General features: G+C 45.4%; 1 protein-coding gene across 2 annotated transcripts in view; it reads left to right on the top strand.

Moving 5' to 3' along the window:
- WBP1L (WW domain binding protein 1 like) overlaps nucleotides 1–17,639 on the top strand; it is a 60,052-nt gene that overhangs the window by 18,671 nt on the left and 23,742 nt on the right. Inside the window, exon 1 of one of the 2 annotated variants that reach the window (XM_078434779.2) lies at nucleotides 2,741–4,114. The exons of the other annotated variant lie outside the window; for it this stretch is intronic. Within the exon in view, the coding sequence (XP_078290905.2) occupies nucleotides 4,088–4,114 (27 nt within the window). The 5' untranslated portion in view covers nucleotides 2,741–4,087. Of the gene's footprint in view, nucleotides 1–2,740; nucleotides 4,115–17,639 lie in introns of those variants that run through there. 2 annotated transcript variants of the gene reach the window in all.

Here is a 17,639-nt window from a genome sequence, read left to right as displayed (position 1 = left end):
CATGTTCCAGAATACTGAACTGGTGTGTCAGTCTTCTAAAACAAGGTTCTGGGGGTGGGAGGGGGCGGCGCTTGGGTGGCTCAACTTTGGCGTCCTGACTTTGCCTCAGGTCATGATCTGGCAGTTTGTGAGTTCAAGCCCCTTCCTGACAGCTGAGTGCCTGGAGCCTGCTGCGGATTCTGTGTCTCCCTCTTTCTCTGCCCCTCCCTCTCTCACCCTCGCCTTCTCTCTCTCTCTCACTCTCTCTCTCTGTCTCTCAAAAAAACAAATAAACATTAAAAAATTAAAAATAAAATAAAACAAGGTTCTGGGGCACTGACCAGGATCTGCATGTCTGCTCAGTGTTCAGCTGACCCTCAGTTCTGGTGTTTGCCCCATTGGTAACTTTTGGTCTAGTATCATGACTCCTTTATTATTGTCAAGGAAAGAGCCTTTGGAGCTAGAGACTTAATTCAAATCCTTACTCTCCCATGGCCAGCTGTGTGACCTGGGGCAAGGTGTCCATATGTCTCGGCTTCTGCAACGGAACAGGGGTAATACCTACATCATAAGTTTATTGTGGTTGTTAAGTGAGATGTGGGTTAAATGGAGTTCTTAGTACAGAGTCTGGCTCATTGTCAGTACTGAAAAAATAACTCTCCCCACCTCCATCCCAGAATTTAAAGATTATAAATGTATAGGCTGCCTAGAAAAACATTGCCGAAAGACTCCTAAATCAGCTGCAGTGAAAGGATGAATTCCATTAGCCATGCGTATATCCACTGTTGTAGTATGTCTTCTTAAATAATAAATTAATCAGAATCCAAAGGGTTTCAGCATTACTATCTTTGGGGGGGTTTCTAAATTGAGGAGGAGAATGTTGGTCAGTGGAAGGATGGCGGATGGCTCAGACATTGATTGCTTGGAGCCATAAACAGTTGTTAAACTGCAACATTTTGACAACATAATCCTGCTTAATTCTGGTTAGTGTGACTTCCTTTTTTTTTTTTTTTTTTTAAGCTGTTGAATTCAGCATTGAATTAGATTCTTCATTGTCAGGCAGATGACTAAAATTGTAGAAGGATTTGATTTACCTTTAGTCTATAATGTATGAGCCTGGGTCACTTACATAACAAAAGAACTCCTTTTGGGGCACCTGGGTGGTTCAGTCGTTTGAGTGGTTTGAGCGTCCGTTTGAGTGTCCGACTTCAGCTCAGGGCATGATCTCGCGGTTTGTGAGTTCGAGCCCCGCGTCCGGCTCTGTGCTGACAGCTCGGAGCCTGGAGCCTGCTTCGGATTCTGTGTCTCCTTTCTGTGCCCCTTCCCCGCTTGTGCGCGCATGCATGCGCACTCTCTCTCTCTCAAAAATAAATAAATGTAAAAAAAAAAAAGAACCCCTTTTTTCCCAGACTAGTAGAAATTGCTGATGATCATCTGGCTTCTGAAATCCAAAGGCTGACTACTTTGTCACTGAGTTGTGGTAACTTGGCAAAAGGTGAACTTGCCTTCCTGGGGATGCCCACATTTGTCAGTTCAATCTCTTTTTCTTCTCACCTCCCCCAAATCTCAGTGCTCAATGAGGATTAGTCAGCAAAGGGCAGGAGGCAAGGATTAGGAGATTAGTGAGAAAGAAGTCATGATCAGCAATCACTTTGTTGGAGTATGTGATACTGTGCTAGGTGTAATGCATTGAGTTTAATACTGCCTTATACACAGGATTTTATAATCTTACAAGAAGATAAAAGTAGACAGCTCCTGATTAGAAACACTGCTTTGGGTTACATCCATAAAAGGAAGATGATTCATTAGGGGAAAATCGGGAAGCCTATGATGCAATTTTGATAATTTAGATTGAACTTTTACAAAATTATTTTTGGATTTCTAGTAATTTTGCTGCAATTGCACTTATCCAGAGATCACTGCTGCTGAATATTATTTAGAAATGTGGAATGTTTCCATAGCCCATCAGACCAAGGGCCCTTGAGTATTTTGCTCCTGGTGGTGTCCCCAGCACCTAGAACAGTGCCTGGCACACTTGTGGGTGTTCAGTAGGCATGGGATGAATGAATAAGTACACTAACGCCATGGTACTCTTTCCAGAGAATTGAGGTGCCACACTATCTTACTAGGTTAAGTTCAGACCAGCATTACCCACGAAGGGCTGCGGATGCCCTTTCCTCCAGTTTGGCTAACAAAAGTCATAATGCTGCATGCGTTTTGTGGTGGTCAGTGGTTGCCAGGGAACTGAGGAAACGAAAGGAGGGTGTTGAAAGCTGTGCCTTGATACCCAGACCTGCCTGTCTCTTGTTCTCCTGTCTGCTGATTTGGCCTGTGTGTGAGGGTGGGAGCCAGGCACATGTGATAGCCTCTGTGGCTGTGTCTTGACAATACACGTTTGCTGAAGAATGGCTTCCTAGTCCCGAAACACCTGCAGCAGCAGAAGCCGCTTCTCTCCACACATCACTCCTCTTCTCTTGTCCGTAGCAACGAGGCTGCGATTCATTCTTTTTCCTGAGCCTCCAGGAAATGGCTCAGCTTGCCTGGCTCATTCATTTCCTTGTCAGGAAAGTCAGTGCAACCTTGACCATCAGTGGGAGACCTGCAGCAAGCACATCGTGTGTCCGGCTGGACTCACTAACGATCGAAAAGTACTTTTGGCAACACACCATGCTGTAAGTGTTGTGTACTGCCAATTTATTGTCCGAGGTGGGGGTGAGAGATGCTAATTTGTAAAGAGTCATTTCTGATGTACCTGGGTCGTGCCCAGCACAGTGCCACTCCTGTGGAGGCGTTCGGTGAATAGCACTGGAAGAAAACTGTTGCAGAAAATAAAAAGAAAGGTGAGATATACATGGTTTGAGTGATGGGAAATATAATTAATTTGCAGCCTAAGAAGTTATTAGAGAGTAACTTTGGATTTATAAAGTCCTCCAAAAGGAGTCATTTCTGCAAGTACAGATCCAAACATGAACCTTTTGTTCTTTGTTAGTGTTGTCTTTGCTAGAGGATTCAGGGCCAGAGAGAGCGGCTGTGACCTGCTGTGTAGGGAAGGTTGGCCAGATGAGAGCTGGCCTACACCACCGACTAGGAAAAGTCAGATCAGGACACCAGCCCCAGGGCCTTTGCTCCTTGTGCAAAGCTTGCTGTTAGCCATTTTCTCCATAAACTGAGCTTAGAGAAGAAAGCATGACAAACCTAGGGTGGTGAACTTTTCAGAAGCAAGAGTTGGTTTAAATATAGATGATCTGCTTTACTGGCAACTTGGAGGCTGCCGTGGGACTTGTTGTACCTTTTGTAAGACAAGTGAGGAAAGATGTTGGCACCTGTACATGCGCAGTTTGTTTATGAAATATAAACTCTCCTGTAGAAGTGAGGGCTCAAGAGGTCAGCGTCCGAGGTAGCATGTCCTACCTTAGTGGGGGGGAAAGTGCCTCACCAAGCCCTCCCTGACGATTGCCTCAATCTCTAGAGAAAGTCGGGACAGCCAGACCTAATGCACTGTTATTTATTGAGCACTGACTCTGGCGGGCGTGGCGGCAGGAAAGTTTCTGTGAAACTGAAAATCACTGGGCTTGATTTTCTTTCTCAAGGAGAGGAAACAATAGCTCAAGAGTTCTAGAGTCCAGTCCTTATTCAGTTTATTGGATTCAGATTGGATTTATATGCACCCTGGCCGAGGGGAGCTGATGGGAGCAGCCCCGTCCTCCTCTGGTCTCAGGCTCCAGTGCTAGGTGGGTCCAGGGCTGGCCATCGTGGGTTTGCAGCACATCCTTCTCAGTATTCCACAGCAGCTGTCTGGAGTTTTTTCTGCTGTGCCTGAACTGATGTCATTTCCCCCTTGGCAGACAGCTTGGGTTTTGCTGCGTCTGAGATATGTCACGAGAAGGTGGGGGTGGGTCGGAGCCAGGCAGGGGGAGTAGCGAGGACAGCAGGAGGGAGAGCGCCTGCCTGGTCCCAGGACTCTGTTTACTTTCTCTTCTTTGCTAAGGAAGGCCGGTTCACTGGGACCGCGGAGCACGCAGGCCCACCAGGGGAAATGCTCAGTCCAAGACCTTAACTTTTAAAAGCCCTTTGTTCCAAACGTTAGTGTGGACGATGCTCTTGCAGGATGCCTTTCCTTTTGGGTCTTAGACAGGTAACTGAACTGGTTATCCGTGGATCGGGTTTGGGCAGGGAAGAAGGGTGGGAGCTGGTTTGTTGTACTGCTGTTTGGGCGGAGGGAACCTTTGAGAAAATGTCTCGCAGCTAGAGCAGGCCAGCTCCCATGCAGAAATTTCTAGTCCTCCCTGCTTGTGTGCTAGTTGCTCCTTACTTCCAGAGCCACCGTATTCTTAACCCCCTGCATCCCTGAGGTCTCTCTGGGGCCAGCCATTCTGATTTTCCATTAGATACCGGAAAGCCGTTTCCAAAGCCTTCTAGAGGAAACAGCTGAGGGGAGAGGCTGGGGAGGAGGAGAGGCAGAGTAGATTCTTGATCCAAACTGCTTTTATCCCTTCTCCATTTTGATTTGGCTAGTTAGCAGAGATTTCTTCACAGTTTTGTCGTTCTAAAGGGATTCTGAGTGAGGGGAGGGGAATCTTCTGAAGGGAAGGGCTCGCAGAGGCTTTCTCCTTATAGGCATGTGGTCAGGGCTGTGTGGCTGAGGGACCTCCTGGATATCTCTGAGGGCTGGGGATGGGATTGGCCACATTTTGGCCCTCTTGACAGACTTTTTAAAGTCAACAGACCCCTGTGGCAGAGTCTTGATTGCTTTGTGAACTGCTGTTTGAAGGAGGGGCACTAAATTATAGCCCATAACCTAGTGTGGAATGAGAAAACAGTAGCAAGCGACCAACTGCTGTCTGCTGAGAACACAGCTGTTGCCAACTATTTGTTCCAGGGCTTCTGAGAGTTGGCCACCCCATCCCCCTTTGGTCAGAGAGGCTTGTCTGTATCGGAATGTGTAACTGTAACCATTGGCGGCTGTAAGAGGGGGTGGGGACAGACACACACCCTCTGCTGCCTGTTCCTGGGTGAGGAAAAGCCACAGATGAGATCAAACCAGAAGCCTTAGAGAGTCGCTGCTAGGGACTGCCTCATTAGTCTCACTGTTAGAAAAGTGCTGGGTGAGCAAATCTCCCTTGGGTTGCCCAAAATTCTTTAAGTGTCTCCGAAAAGCTCACTCCGTATATACCATCAGTGCTCTGTTCAGTGTCCCTTTGGTGCAGCTGGTGCAGAGGGGGCATTTGAGCACCCCCCTCTGCCCCCCAAGAAAGGCTGTCCTTTTAACCTATGGGCCCTGGTAGGGATTTTGAGCAGCATTGGAAATAGGATGGATGAAGCATCCCATGCACGCATGTCAGGTGTCAGGGGCAGAGGGGTGTTTCCACCCCTCATGATAGGGTAGAAGGAGCAGGACTGGGGAGCCAGAAAGGCCTGTGTCCATATCCTGGCTCCCCCAGGGTCTTGAGAAGGCCACTTAATAACTTTGAACCTCATCTTGGAAATTGTCGTCGTAAAACCTGCTGGAAGAGTTATTGAGAGGGTTTCACAAAATAGTATATTAAAAACATGAACACCTGGGCTGGCAGTGAGTAGGCATGCAGTAAAAATGTAACCATTATTTTTATGTTACTCATCCTGAGGAATGTGAGAGTGAGAGCGAGAGTGCAGGAGTACAGAAAACTAGAAGCCGGAGGACCAGAGGTGAAGGGTGTAGTGGACAGGCCTCCCAGCATGAGCGGACTGAGGGGTGGGAGGCCGTCACTTCCTATACCCGTGTGCGGTTAATCTTGGATGGATATTGAGGAGACAAGAAGAGGAGGGCCCCTGTCCCATCACCTCCACTCAGCTGAGTGAGAGGGTACAGTGGTAGGTCAAGTGAGGGGCTGGCTTGGTGGTCCTGGGGAGCATCTCAGAGGATCAGCAGCAGGTGAATCTTCAGCTCTTGTTTCTGAACAGATCCCTGGTGGAAGGCTGAACTAGAAGACCTCTTAAAGACCTTTTCTGCCCTTCTGTGACTCAAACCTTGCCTGTAAAAACTTTGACTGTTTTTGATTACATAATTTTGTATATTTCTAGCATTTCTGTGTCTGTCAGTGTAACTACATTCTTTATTGGAGCTGTGGAAAAGCTAGCTTTCTAAATATTACTTGGTGATAATTCTGTTTTTGAGAAATGACACAGGGGGTACCTGGGTAGCTCATTCGGTTAAGCATCCGACTTCGGCTCAGGTCACAATTTCACGGTTTGTGGGTTCAAGCCCCATGTCAAGCTCTGTGCTGACAGCCTGGAACCTGCTTCAAATTCTGCGTCTCCTTCTGTCTCTGCCCTTCCCCCCCCCCCCCCCCCAAAATAAAATAAATATAAAAAAATGTTTTTAAAATGAACAGAAGAATACATATGCTACTGGTCTTCATCATATATAGTATGTATGTACTTTCATACTTTTTTTTTTTCCTCAATCCACATAACAACCCTGTCTTATGTGGTAGTGTTCTTCTGTTTTTTCAGAAGTGCATACTAGGGCTTACAGAAGGTAAGCCATTTGCCTAGAGTTGCTCAGCTAGCTAGGGATATGGTAATTTAAGTTTTCTTTCTTCTTTTTAAACCCCGGTCTTCTGATTCCAAAGCCTGGAGTTTTTCTCACTACCTAGACTGCTTTGCCCAATGCCTGTGTGAGTAGAGTAGGATTATTGTATTGTTTTAGTTGAGGCATATTTTCTGAAGGTTGTTTCTGGGAGGCCCAGGTACTAGATAAGACACTGCTTGTGCCTATTTGCATCTTTCTCTATGGAATACTCTCCTGCACGCAACATCTGCTGAATAATGCCATTGCAAGTAGATTTGCACACTTAATGAATGCGGACCTGACACAAAGGATGCAAAGATAAATAAAGCACAACCCTTACTTCCTAGGAGCTCACACTCTAATGCAGTGGTTCTCAAAATGCATAGAAATCACCTGGGAGTGGGGCTTATTACAATGTAGATTTTGTAGGTCTGGGGCCAACCAGGAATATGCATTTCTATGAAGTTCCCCAGGTGGTTTTGACTCTGCTAGTTTCTGGCAATTTGAGAACGACCTCGCCGCCCGCCTCCGCGCCCCCCCCCCCCCCCCCTTAGGTTTAGTAGCATGGAAATAACCCCATGATAATGTGCTGAGACTATAACAGGAATGCCCAGGACCTAGGACAGCAGAGGGTGGGAAAGCATCTCATTCAAATGGCTGGAGGAGAGGGGTGTGCATGAAAGGCTTTCCTGAGAAGGTGATATCTGATCTGAGTCTTGAAGGGTGAGTAGGAGTCTACCAGACATGTGATCTGGGGAAAGAGCATTCCAGACAGATCAGGTTAGGAGTGTCGTTTTTGTTTTCTCCTGCAGATGAGAAGGGAAACTGTTGTCTATGAGTCTTAGTATTAAGTATGCCTGAGGCAAGACAAGGACTTTGGCTCACCAACTATTGGCATCCTTTGTGACTCAGAGAAGGAGGAAAGCATTCGGGCCCTTCAGTCTAATAATGAGAGTGGCATGAATTCAGTGTCTGTAAGGGGCAGAGAAGCTGTAGGCTGTATTAGTTCTTCCATGCAAGGGACAGTTAGGACAGTTCATTGGAAGCTAGCATCGACTAAAGAACAGTCTTTTTGTGCTTAGAGGAGCTCAAGTTCAGAAAAGAGTTACCTGTTGAACTTTCTGGATTTGGTACGACGTACCAGAGGGTAGATACACCACACAATTGAGCATGTTATCCCTTTATTAACCAGTGAGATCAGAAAATGAGTTTTCTGGTTAAGAGAGAATCCATCATGTAAACCTAACAGATGGATTACTGAATTTCAGAGAATAAGATTGTAACAGAACATTCTTAGTCTGCTAATTTGAATGAATGCTAGTTCATGTTTGATTCAGAAGGCATTGATTTCATAACGTGGGAGGATTCTTAGGACCGACATGCTCTATCTGAAAAGGACGGTGCATGTATTCCATTCAAAGCATGTTGTAGATTCAGAGAGACATGCACTCTATCCCTGCCCTCAACGGGCCTACGGTCAGGTAGGGGAAGTCGAGGCGCAGGTAATTGGAACACTTGGCGGGTGGTGGTGAGCGCCATTAGGGACAGCATACGGCAAGTTCACAGGTGTGTGGGGGGGTGGCTTTCTGTTGGTGGCCCTGTCTACAGTCCAGTAAGTAGTCTCAGTGGTTGTACTGCAGGTGTGTGGGAGGACCAGTTGATGGCAACTGCTGGCCGATGGAGTCCAGGCTAGATCTGTCAAGACGATAATTTGGGTTTTTTGTTTGGTTTTGTTTTTAAAGTTTATTTATTTTGAGAGAGAGGGTGCATGCGCAAGCTGGGCCGTGGGGGAAGAGGGACAGAGAGAATCCCAAGCAGGCTCCGTGCTGTCAGCGCAGAGCCGGACACGGGGCTCCATCTCAGGATCCGTGAGATCATGACCTGAGCTGAGATCAAGAATTGGATGCTTAACTGCTTCACCAACTGAGCCACCCAGGAGCCCCTCAAGATGATGATTTGTATCTTGCCCCACAGAGTGTTGCTTTCTCTGTGGGAGGGGCCCACTGTCCTCCAAATTGTCCTCACCGAAATGAGATGATCGCTGATACTGGAAATGAGTAGTCTGCAACCAGACTGGAGTGCTCTTGCCGGTGTTGGAACATGTCACGGACAAGAGGCTCCTGGCCCAAGGGGCTGTTTGTATTCCGGAAACTGGGAGCTGGTACCAGAGGCCCTCGATTGGTCTGATGCTGAATGTAACAGGGCAACCAAAATGTCGAAGCCCAGTTACTCCCTGGGCATAATATGAGATCTTAGGGTCTCATAAGGGCAACACTGAAAACCCCACGGTATACACCAGCCTAAAGCTGCAGGCTGGGAGCCATGACTCGGGAGAGGGAGGAGGGAATTTGCCAACTTCTAGTTTAACCCCCAAACTGCTGAATATTAGCCAACATTATGTCACACCTTTGTTATTTCATCATGACAGCCACCATGAGGTGGGAGGCTCCTTTCTGTTGCGAGGAAACTGAAACTTGAGGTTTTTATCTATTTAGTATCACACAGCTAGCTAATGTGTGGCCACGGTGGCACCGGCGGCCCGGTCTGAGAGAACAGTGTTGCCTCCCTCTTGCGTACTGCTCTGTATGGTACCTGTACCAAAATCTGCCAGACCTTCTCGCTGTGTGCCCTGTGCTCTGCAAAAGACTAAGTATTGAGTCCTGGTCACCATCAGCCTCTCGTGTGTGCTTTAGCCTCTCTCTACCAGGTTCAGGGCAAATTAAGCAAGACCCTGCTTGGAAAGGAACTGTCTGTATATAATGCAGGAGACACCAAGGTGAGGCTTGTCGTTTGTACTGCCAGAGGCTGAAGCCAAAATCCTTATTGGCACTGATGTGTAAAAATCTTGTGACAGCTCCATAGAGCACTTCAGTTCCCCCACTGTCGCTAAAGGTAAGAAAGGGTGATTCTCCTCTTGGCCCTTTCAGATGGATTTTTAAACCCCCAACCATCTCTGTTGCAAGAAGCTGCATTTGGAGAGCAGTGTGGCTTGTTTTTCATCACACTCCTGTTATCAAAGCAAAGAGAAACCAGTGGACTGGACAGTAACTTAGTGGAAAAGAAGAATGGATCTGCTGATTTTGAAACTTTTATCCGGGGTGGAGCCAAAGAAAACATTCACTTCCTCCAGTGATATCCCACGAGTTGGATCCACCCCCTCCCGCCCCTCTTCCTTGAAGAGGTAAATTTTAGTCCAGGAGAACAAGAATTTGGGGCTACTTAAAAAAACTGCTAGAAAATTCCTTTTTCTGCCCCAGTTCCCTAGCAGCCAGGTACCAAGTTTCTTAACTCTCCCTCCCTGGCCCTTCCTGACTCTGTTTGTTGCTAATTTATAGCAGCAGTGATTTGAAACAGCTCTTCACGTTGACTTGCTTTAGCCATTTCTGTGTTCCTTTGTAGCCATCGCTTCTCTGGGCAGGGGCTCAACTGGACTTGAATCCTGGACCTCGTAAGGGGCATCGGATGCTGGTTGCTGGAAATGGTGATTCAGTCCTAGGAGGCTACTTGCTTGACCTATCTTGCTCTTTTAACTGAGAGGGGAAGGGGTAGGGGAAAGCTGTATGCATTTCAGGAGAAAGAGACATGCTTTGAGAATGGCTGGAGTATAACGTGGTGACTTCTTTTCCTAAAAGTGGCTTCGGGTTTGCTGAGACTATGTTGTACATAAGGCATTGGTTCCCTTGGATCAAGGAGGCCAGAAAATTTTTATTGTTTGGTTCTCTTGCTTACCATACATATTCTCAAGTTCTTCCACTGAACCGTGACACATGGTTTCGTTCTTGGTTTCAGATACTGCCCATCTGCTCATGTGGCTTTCATCAAGGGTTTGGAAATTCCTGGTTGTGTACCAGGCAGTGGCGTGAATACCTGTGAACTCCCACTCCTCCGGGTGTGGCTCTGGCGTGTGGTGGGGAGGCCCAGGATAGGCCAGGGCAGGCTGCCAACAAAAATAGAAAGTGTTATCAATTCCCTGTCTCCAGGTGAGGTTCTGGATTTATGGGCCAAGCTCAGATTGTGCTGGGTTACTGTAAACCTGTCATAGCCAGAGAGCCAATGGGTAGGTCTCTCAGCAGTCATGCAAAAGCACATCACCACAGCCTTGGCCTTACCCCCGGAGAATCCCTTCATGCCACTGCTTGTACCGTTGTAGCTAAGAGGCACAGGGAGCACGGGGGAGGACTAGCCCCTGGGGTTCCTTGACTCTTAGCAGGATCAGCACTTTCTGAAGATTTTTGCATGTCTGATCCTTTGCTAAGGCAGGTGCACTTGTGAGATTGACATCACTCTTGCTCCTGGGGAATTTACAGGGTGGTTGGGGAGCCCATGAGGCAATCAGGCAAGAAGACCGGATAGAACACGATTCTGCCCTAAATGGTATGGTGCAGTTTGGCTGGAACAGTGGTTCTAAACTAGGGGCAATTTTCCACCTCTACCTAGGGGACATTTGGCAGTGTCTGGGTGTTGTTAGTTGTCACAACTGGGAGGTAGGGTGTTGCTACCAGCTTCTAGTGAATAGAGGCCAGGGTTGCTGTTAAACATCCTACAATGCGTGGGATGGTCTCTGCACAAAGAATTATCTGGCTCCAAGTGCCAGTACTGCCAAGGCAGAGAAACTCTGGGCTAGACATTACTGATGCGTAGTGCATCCACTTTGCTTAGGGAGCAGTCACAGAAGTCACAGGCCTTAGAGAAAATGGACTGAAATGTTTTAATACAGGGAAAATGTGTGTACTTCTCACTGCATTGCAAGCAATCTGTGTTAACTACCTGCCCAGAGATTAAGAATCTTGACATCTTGGTTGCCCCTAATCAGCAGGTGCTATGTCTTGTGAAGGACAGAAATAGAGTTAATTTTTTATGGTGAGTAGCTAAGATTAAGCCCTTCTGGCACTGGCATTTTATCTCTTACTCTGAATAATCTGGATAACCACTTTCAGAAGGATGGGATCTCAGTAGTGCCCAAATAATAACTTTATACAGTTTAAAGAATAATTAGGCTACCGTTATTTCAATAACAGGCCATATGTCAAACCAGGTGCCTGTTGCTGTGGCTTAGGCTTATTGTAATCTATCTCTGATAATGCAGTAAATTCCCCCTTTTCTAAGTCATCTGGCATCTCCTTTAATCTTTAAGTGTAAGGTCTTAGAGTTCAGCAAGTTCTTTAAAGTTATTCAGAGCCCTTTGGAGACATAGCCTCTGGATCCTAAAGATTGTTTTGTTTTGTTTTTTTAAATCTTGTATCTGCTTCCAGAGAGACCATTTTAATGTGACACTTTGTCCCAGGTAGAAGTCAATAGTTTCCTTGAACAATGTCAAATGTTTTTTATTGCCAGTAAATCTCTGGAACTGGTCTCGAGACAGACAGCAGACAAGACAGTCGCGTTATTATTTCTTTTGCTCCCAACAAAAGCCACTTTTGGGATGGAACTGCTGAGAAAAAAAATGGGATTAAATTTAGAATTTTGCTTAAAGTAAGGAATACCTCTGAGACACCACATGTGCTTCTCTGTCAAATGAAACTGTGATGAGTCTCTTTTAAAGCACACCAGTGATAAGTCAACTCGTACTTTCAATATTTCAAATACCTTTGAAAATGATACCTCTTTCTGGGCAAAGAAGTGAGTATTTTATTTGATCAAGAGCCATTTTTGGGGTGCCTGGGTGGCTCAGTCAGTTAAGCGTCCAACTTCGGCTCAGGTCATTACCTCGCAGCTTGCTAGTTCGAGCCCCGTGTCAGGCTCTGTGCTGACAGCTCAGAGCCTGCAGCCTGCTTTGGATTCTGTGTCTCCCTCTCTCACTACTTCTACCCCCCCACTCTCTCTCTCTCTCTCGCTCTCTCTTTCAAAAATAAATAAACATTAAAAAATTAAAAAAAAAAAGAGCCATTTTCAAGATTTAGCAAAGACTTTCATGAGCTGGAAGTTAGTCATAGAAAGAACACTGACCCAAAAGTAAGAAGACCAGGGTTTCCACAGCCCCGATTCTGTCATCTGTAGTCTTATTAGGCTAAGTGGCAGTTCCTTATCTCTGAGATAGGGTAGTAGCACTTCTGACCTCTTGCAGGGTGCTGGATGTTAATTTCAAATGGGAGGCTGGCTGTTAAAGAAGCTTGAAAACCTTGAAAGTCCTATATAAATGTGTATTTTGTATATATTAATTTTATATGTGTGTCTTGTGTATATATCATCCTTGCTCCAAATTAGGACCTGGAGGCTTTGCCACCTTATAAATCATTAAAAAAAGAATGAATCCTGCTGATTAGGTTGTACTTAATTAAGGTACACAATAAACCTGAATATTTCAGTAAGATTTTCAGCAATAAGAACTGAAATATCAACTTTTAATAAAAGAAAAAATTTTTTAATGATTATTTTTGAGAGAGACAGTGCACGAGCGGGGGAGGGGCAAAGAGAGAGAGAGACACAGAATCTGAAGCAGGCTGCAAGCTCCAGGCTGTCAGCACAGAGCCTGATGCAGAGCTTGAACTCACAAACTGCGAGATCATAACCTGAGCCGAAGTCAGAGGCTTAACTAACTGAGCCACCCAGGTGCCCCTCAACTGTTTTTTGTTTTTGTTTTTTTTTTTTAAACCTAGCAGTTTGGTTATTACAAAGTTCCTCAAAGGCAAAGTCCATATCTTATCTGTCGTTTTTGTACCTGTCAGCATCTAGCATGAAAGTTTGGGATAACCCCTAAGCATTAAAATTCTTTCCACTAAAATTTGGGCTTTAGATCCAGAAAACTTGTTCTAGCTGTGTGACTTTTCTCAGTTCCTATATGTAAAACATAGCATAGGTAACAATGCCCAGCTGAATACTTGATAAACAACACAGTCACTGGGAAGAATTTGGTTGAGTGTCCAACCTGTTGAGTGTCAGGAAGTTTTCCTGATTGTCCAGAGACACTTCCCTCGTACAGTGATGAGCGCCCTCCTCTTTGTCTAGGTCCCTGTTTTACATGTTGTGTGTAAGGTGTTGCTTGAGCCTCAGTGTGGAAAATTAATATGTCTGCTGTTTATGTTTGAGTCTCTGCGGCATGCCTTAACCTCAAGGTGAGGAGATGAACATCTATTACTGAACTTGAGAGCAGGAGGAGCTAATCAGATGCCCACACGGGCCAGGCAGTGACAGCTTGAGTTAAGCAGATGGGCTTCGTGGACAGCAGGGATTGTGGGGGAGGCTGAGGTGGAGCCAGAGCCCATGTACATCTGTGAGCCAACCTAATATGCTGCTAAGGGATTGTGGGCCCGGAATTTGCAAGAGAAGCTGGAAATCTGATTTCTGTATGACTCCTTTTCATTTGAAAATGTTGACAATTAGGGACTTGCCTATGGTTCCTGCCATAGCTTGCTTGTCTCAGATTGCAGTTCTCTCCTATTCTTGAGTAACCCTGTTTTTGCTGGTAAAAAAAAAAAAAAAAAAAATTGTCTGTTAATTCCATTTTTTAAAAAGTTGAAAAACAAAGTTACCATGTGGGCCTAGAACTCCTTAGTGGGCCCATTGTGGTCTGAGGGCCACCACTGGCAATCCTTGCTTTCAAGCAGGAAGCAGCCACACAGTATGGGAAGGAAAGAATCTGCCCTCATGGGATCAACTGTGGACACATACATGATAGGTGGCTGCATCGTCCTCCTGCCTGAGTGCCACCTGCTCCGTTGAGTGCTACCTGCCCCTCGCCCCTTAGCTCTGCATCAGCCCTTGCTAAAGATGCCACACTTCTCAGTGCATTTGTTCCGTGGTAGAAGAGGCCAGTGATGAGGGATTGCTGGGGATACCTCAAGGCAAGACTGCCTTTCCTTCTAAGTGTCCAGGGGTGAAAGAATTGCACAGTAACCCAATGTCCTGAGCTGATGCAGCCAGCAGACCCCCATGGGCTTGCATGTGCTGGGACATCGGCAAGTAGCCTTTAATAAAACCATGGAATATGTTGCAACTTCCGATCTGTGCTCTGGGATTTTCCTACCAGGGTCAAGTGGCTTTTTCTGAGTTTGTTATTCAGGTTCCTAATAGCAACACAGGAAATGGATTTTAATTTCTTTGTTGGCTGCTCTGTTTGGGGGCTATTTAATGAGGATCCACTTTGCAATGCAGCAGGACTGGTGTGGATACGAGTGTACCTGTTACTCTTGTAAAAAAATTTATGATCTATTATATATATATATTTATGGAGTGAGGCAAAACATGTGAATAATTTTATATGTCTTGATTCTGTATGTTGATTCATATACATTTATATGTCTTGGCTACCCTTGGGGGTAACTTTTGGGATGTGTTTGGGATTGTAGGAAAAGAATATTAGACCATTCCACTTTTAGAGGGCAAGAACCACGTATATTGTACTTTTTTATAAATCTAGAGCAATGGTTCTCAAACTTGAATATATATGAGGTGAGCCCTTAGAAGTTCTTAATCTCTGTTCTGAAATACCCCAGGCAGTTTTTGGGCCTGCAGACCACACTTTAGGAAATACGTCTCTGTTTTGTTGCGTGTTTTTATCTAAGTGTCTTCATTGCTACTTTGAGACAAATTCATTATTTGTGAGATGCCATGATTTGTTCTGATTCACTGTGTTGTCTTTCCTCAGATTCTTGGTGGTCCCCAGACAGAATTGTTCCAGGAGGCCCTCACAGGTTAAAGTAAATGCCTCCTTGTCCCTGCGACAGCAAGGGTTCCCCAGCACTGCCCTTCAACAGTATACACTTCAGCCGCATCTTGAAGCAGCAGCTGCCCACATTGGTTCTAGGCTTTTCTTAAGTGTTACGAGCTCCAGTCTTTGGCTTTACCCTTTATGGTACTTTGTAGCTAGAGGGTGGGGAGACTGGGTGCTCTCAAGCCTAGGGAACTGAAGGCTAGAGGCCTTAGGGGTGAAGCATACTATCAAATGTGAGGAATGAGGCTGAGTCTTACCAGATTAGATTTATTGGCTTGTTTAGGGGAACCTGCCCGGGCTATTTGTCCTTTTGGAAAATTACTGAACTCAACCAAATAGCCTAAAAATTCATTCCTAATACCTTAGTGCATACAAAGCAGAGCATTGGTTCTTGGCAATGGCTTACCCTTTTATCAGAAAGGATGAGACTGAGTTCTTTTAGGTAGTAAAGCTCAAAAGAGTAATTGTCATGTATAGTTTATATTGTGAAGGATACAAAAGTAGTATGTGACAAGGGAGCCTGGGTAGCTCAGTCGGTTAAGTGTCCAACTTCAGCTCAGGTCATGTTCTCACGGTTCATGAGTTCGAGCCCCACGTCGGGCTCTGTGGTGACAGCTCAGAGCCTGGGACCTTCTTCAGATTCTGTGTCTCCCTCTCTCTCTGCCCCTCCATGTCTCATTCTCTCTCTCTTTCTCTCAAAAAACCCCCAAAACATTAAAAAGTAGTCCGTGACAATCCCCGCCATCAAAAGGAGGTTAGACTAATATGTGGGAAACAGTGGGTCAGGACTCCTACTGGATCATTCCTCTGCCTGAGCTTCCTTTCCTTCATCCCCAACTCTTCTACAGCCTTCTTACATCCAATTCAAAATGTGTGTTCTTGGACGATTCTATTTCCCTCAGCTTTTCAAGCAGCCTTAAAACCATTGGTATTAGAGAAAAACTGATATTAACTTTCTTACTGTAAAAATAAAGGTGTAAATCCACAAAACTTTGTGGGTAGAGTGCTTTTTACGATCACCTACAAATCTTTTTTTAAGGACCTGGGCCTAAAAGTGCTGCATTTTCAGAATTTGAAAGTTCTATCTAAGGTAGAATAAAAATAACTGATTCTGTGTTAAAGTTGCTTGCTGTCTTTTCTCATTTAGCCATTTCAAATCTGTCTTATTTATGAAGACTTTGTTGTCCTTTGGTTACAGAGCATTACCAAAATCAGGTAGAACTTCAGTCTAGTAGATGTATAGTGCTAGAATTTGGTCTGTTCTCTGGAAAGCTATTTCTGGTTCAGGACTGGAAGGAAAGTTGATTTTGTTACTAATTATGTAGTAGCAGCCACAAGGCAGGGAGACCAAAAAAGGGGGAAAGGGCCCCCAGTTGGAAAGTAATTGTAAGAGTTGCAAAAATAGGGGTGCCTGGGTGGCACAGTTGGTGGAGTGCCTGACTTTAGCTCAGGTCACGATCTCACGGTTTTTGGGTTCAAGTCCGAGTCAGTCTCTGTCCTTACAGCTCAGAACCTGGAGCCTGTTTCTGATTCTGTGTTTCCCTTTCTCTCTGCCTCTCAAAAATAAATAAATGTTTAAAAATTTTTTAAAAAAAACTGTTGCAAAAATAGGGGTGCCTGTGTGGTGCAGTTGGTTAAGCATCTGAGTCTTGGTCTCTGCTCAGGTCATGATCTCACAGTTTGTCAGTTCGAGCCCTGCATCGGGCTCTGTGTTGATGGCTCTGAGCCTGCTTGGGATTCTGTCTCTCCTCTCTGCTTCTCCCCTGCTTGTGCGTGTGCATGCTCTCTCTCAAAATAAATAAACTTAAAAGCGTTGAAAAATATTTTGATATTGTTCAAATATCCCGCAACATTATAGCCAACAACGAATTTACCAGCTATGGTATTTTGGCTGTTATTTTAACTGTTGTGCAAGTCATATGAGGCATGGCCTCTTCCTGCATTCTCAGCTCTTCTTTTCACTCTATTCTGCCTGAGATTCACTGTACTCAGCCACACTAGCCTTCTTCCTTTTCCTTGAGTGCACCAAACTCATTCCTCCATTGGTGTCTTTGCCTGTACTTGACATTGCCTTTGCCTGGAACACTGTTCCCACAGGTCTCCTTACTCTGGACTCCTCATCATTCAAAGCTCATTCAACTCCTATGTTACCTGACTGCCCCATCAAAAACCTTTTGTCCTAGGGGTGCCTGGGTGGCTCAGTTGGTTAAGCATCCAACTCTTGATTTCAGCTCAGGTCATGATCTCATGGTTTCATGAGATCGAGCCCCATGTCAGTCTCTGTGCTAACAGAGAGGAGCCTGCTTGGGATTCTCTCTCTCTCTCTCTCTCTCTCTCTCTCTCTCTCTCTCTCTTCTTCTTCTCTCTGTGCCCCCTCCCACTCATGCTTTCTCTGTCTCTCTCAAAATAAATAAATAAAACTTTGAAAAAGCATCAGCAACATAAAAAACCCTTTTGTCC

This window comes from Panthera onca, chromosome D2 (assembly GCF_046562875.1).
Source record: "Panthera onca isolate mPanOnc1 chromosome D2, mPanOnc1 haplotype 2, whole genome shotgun sequence".
Classification (NCBI taxonomy): domain Eukaryota; kingdom Metazoa; phylum Chordata; class Mammalia; order Carnivora; family Felidae; genus Panthera; species Panthera onca.
Note: the sequence above shows the minus strand (reverse complement) of the source record. Positions and strands in the feature narration are given on the sequence as shown.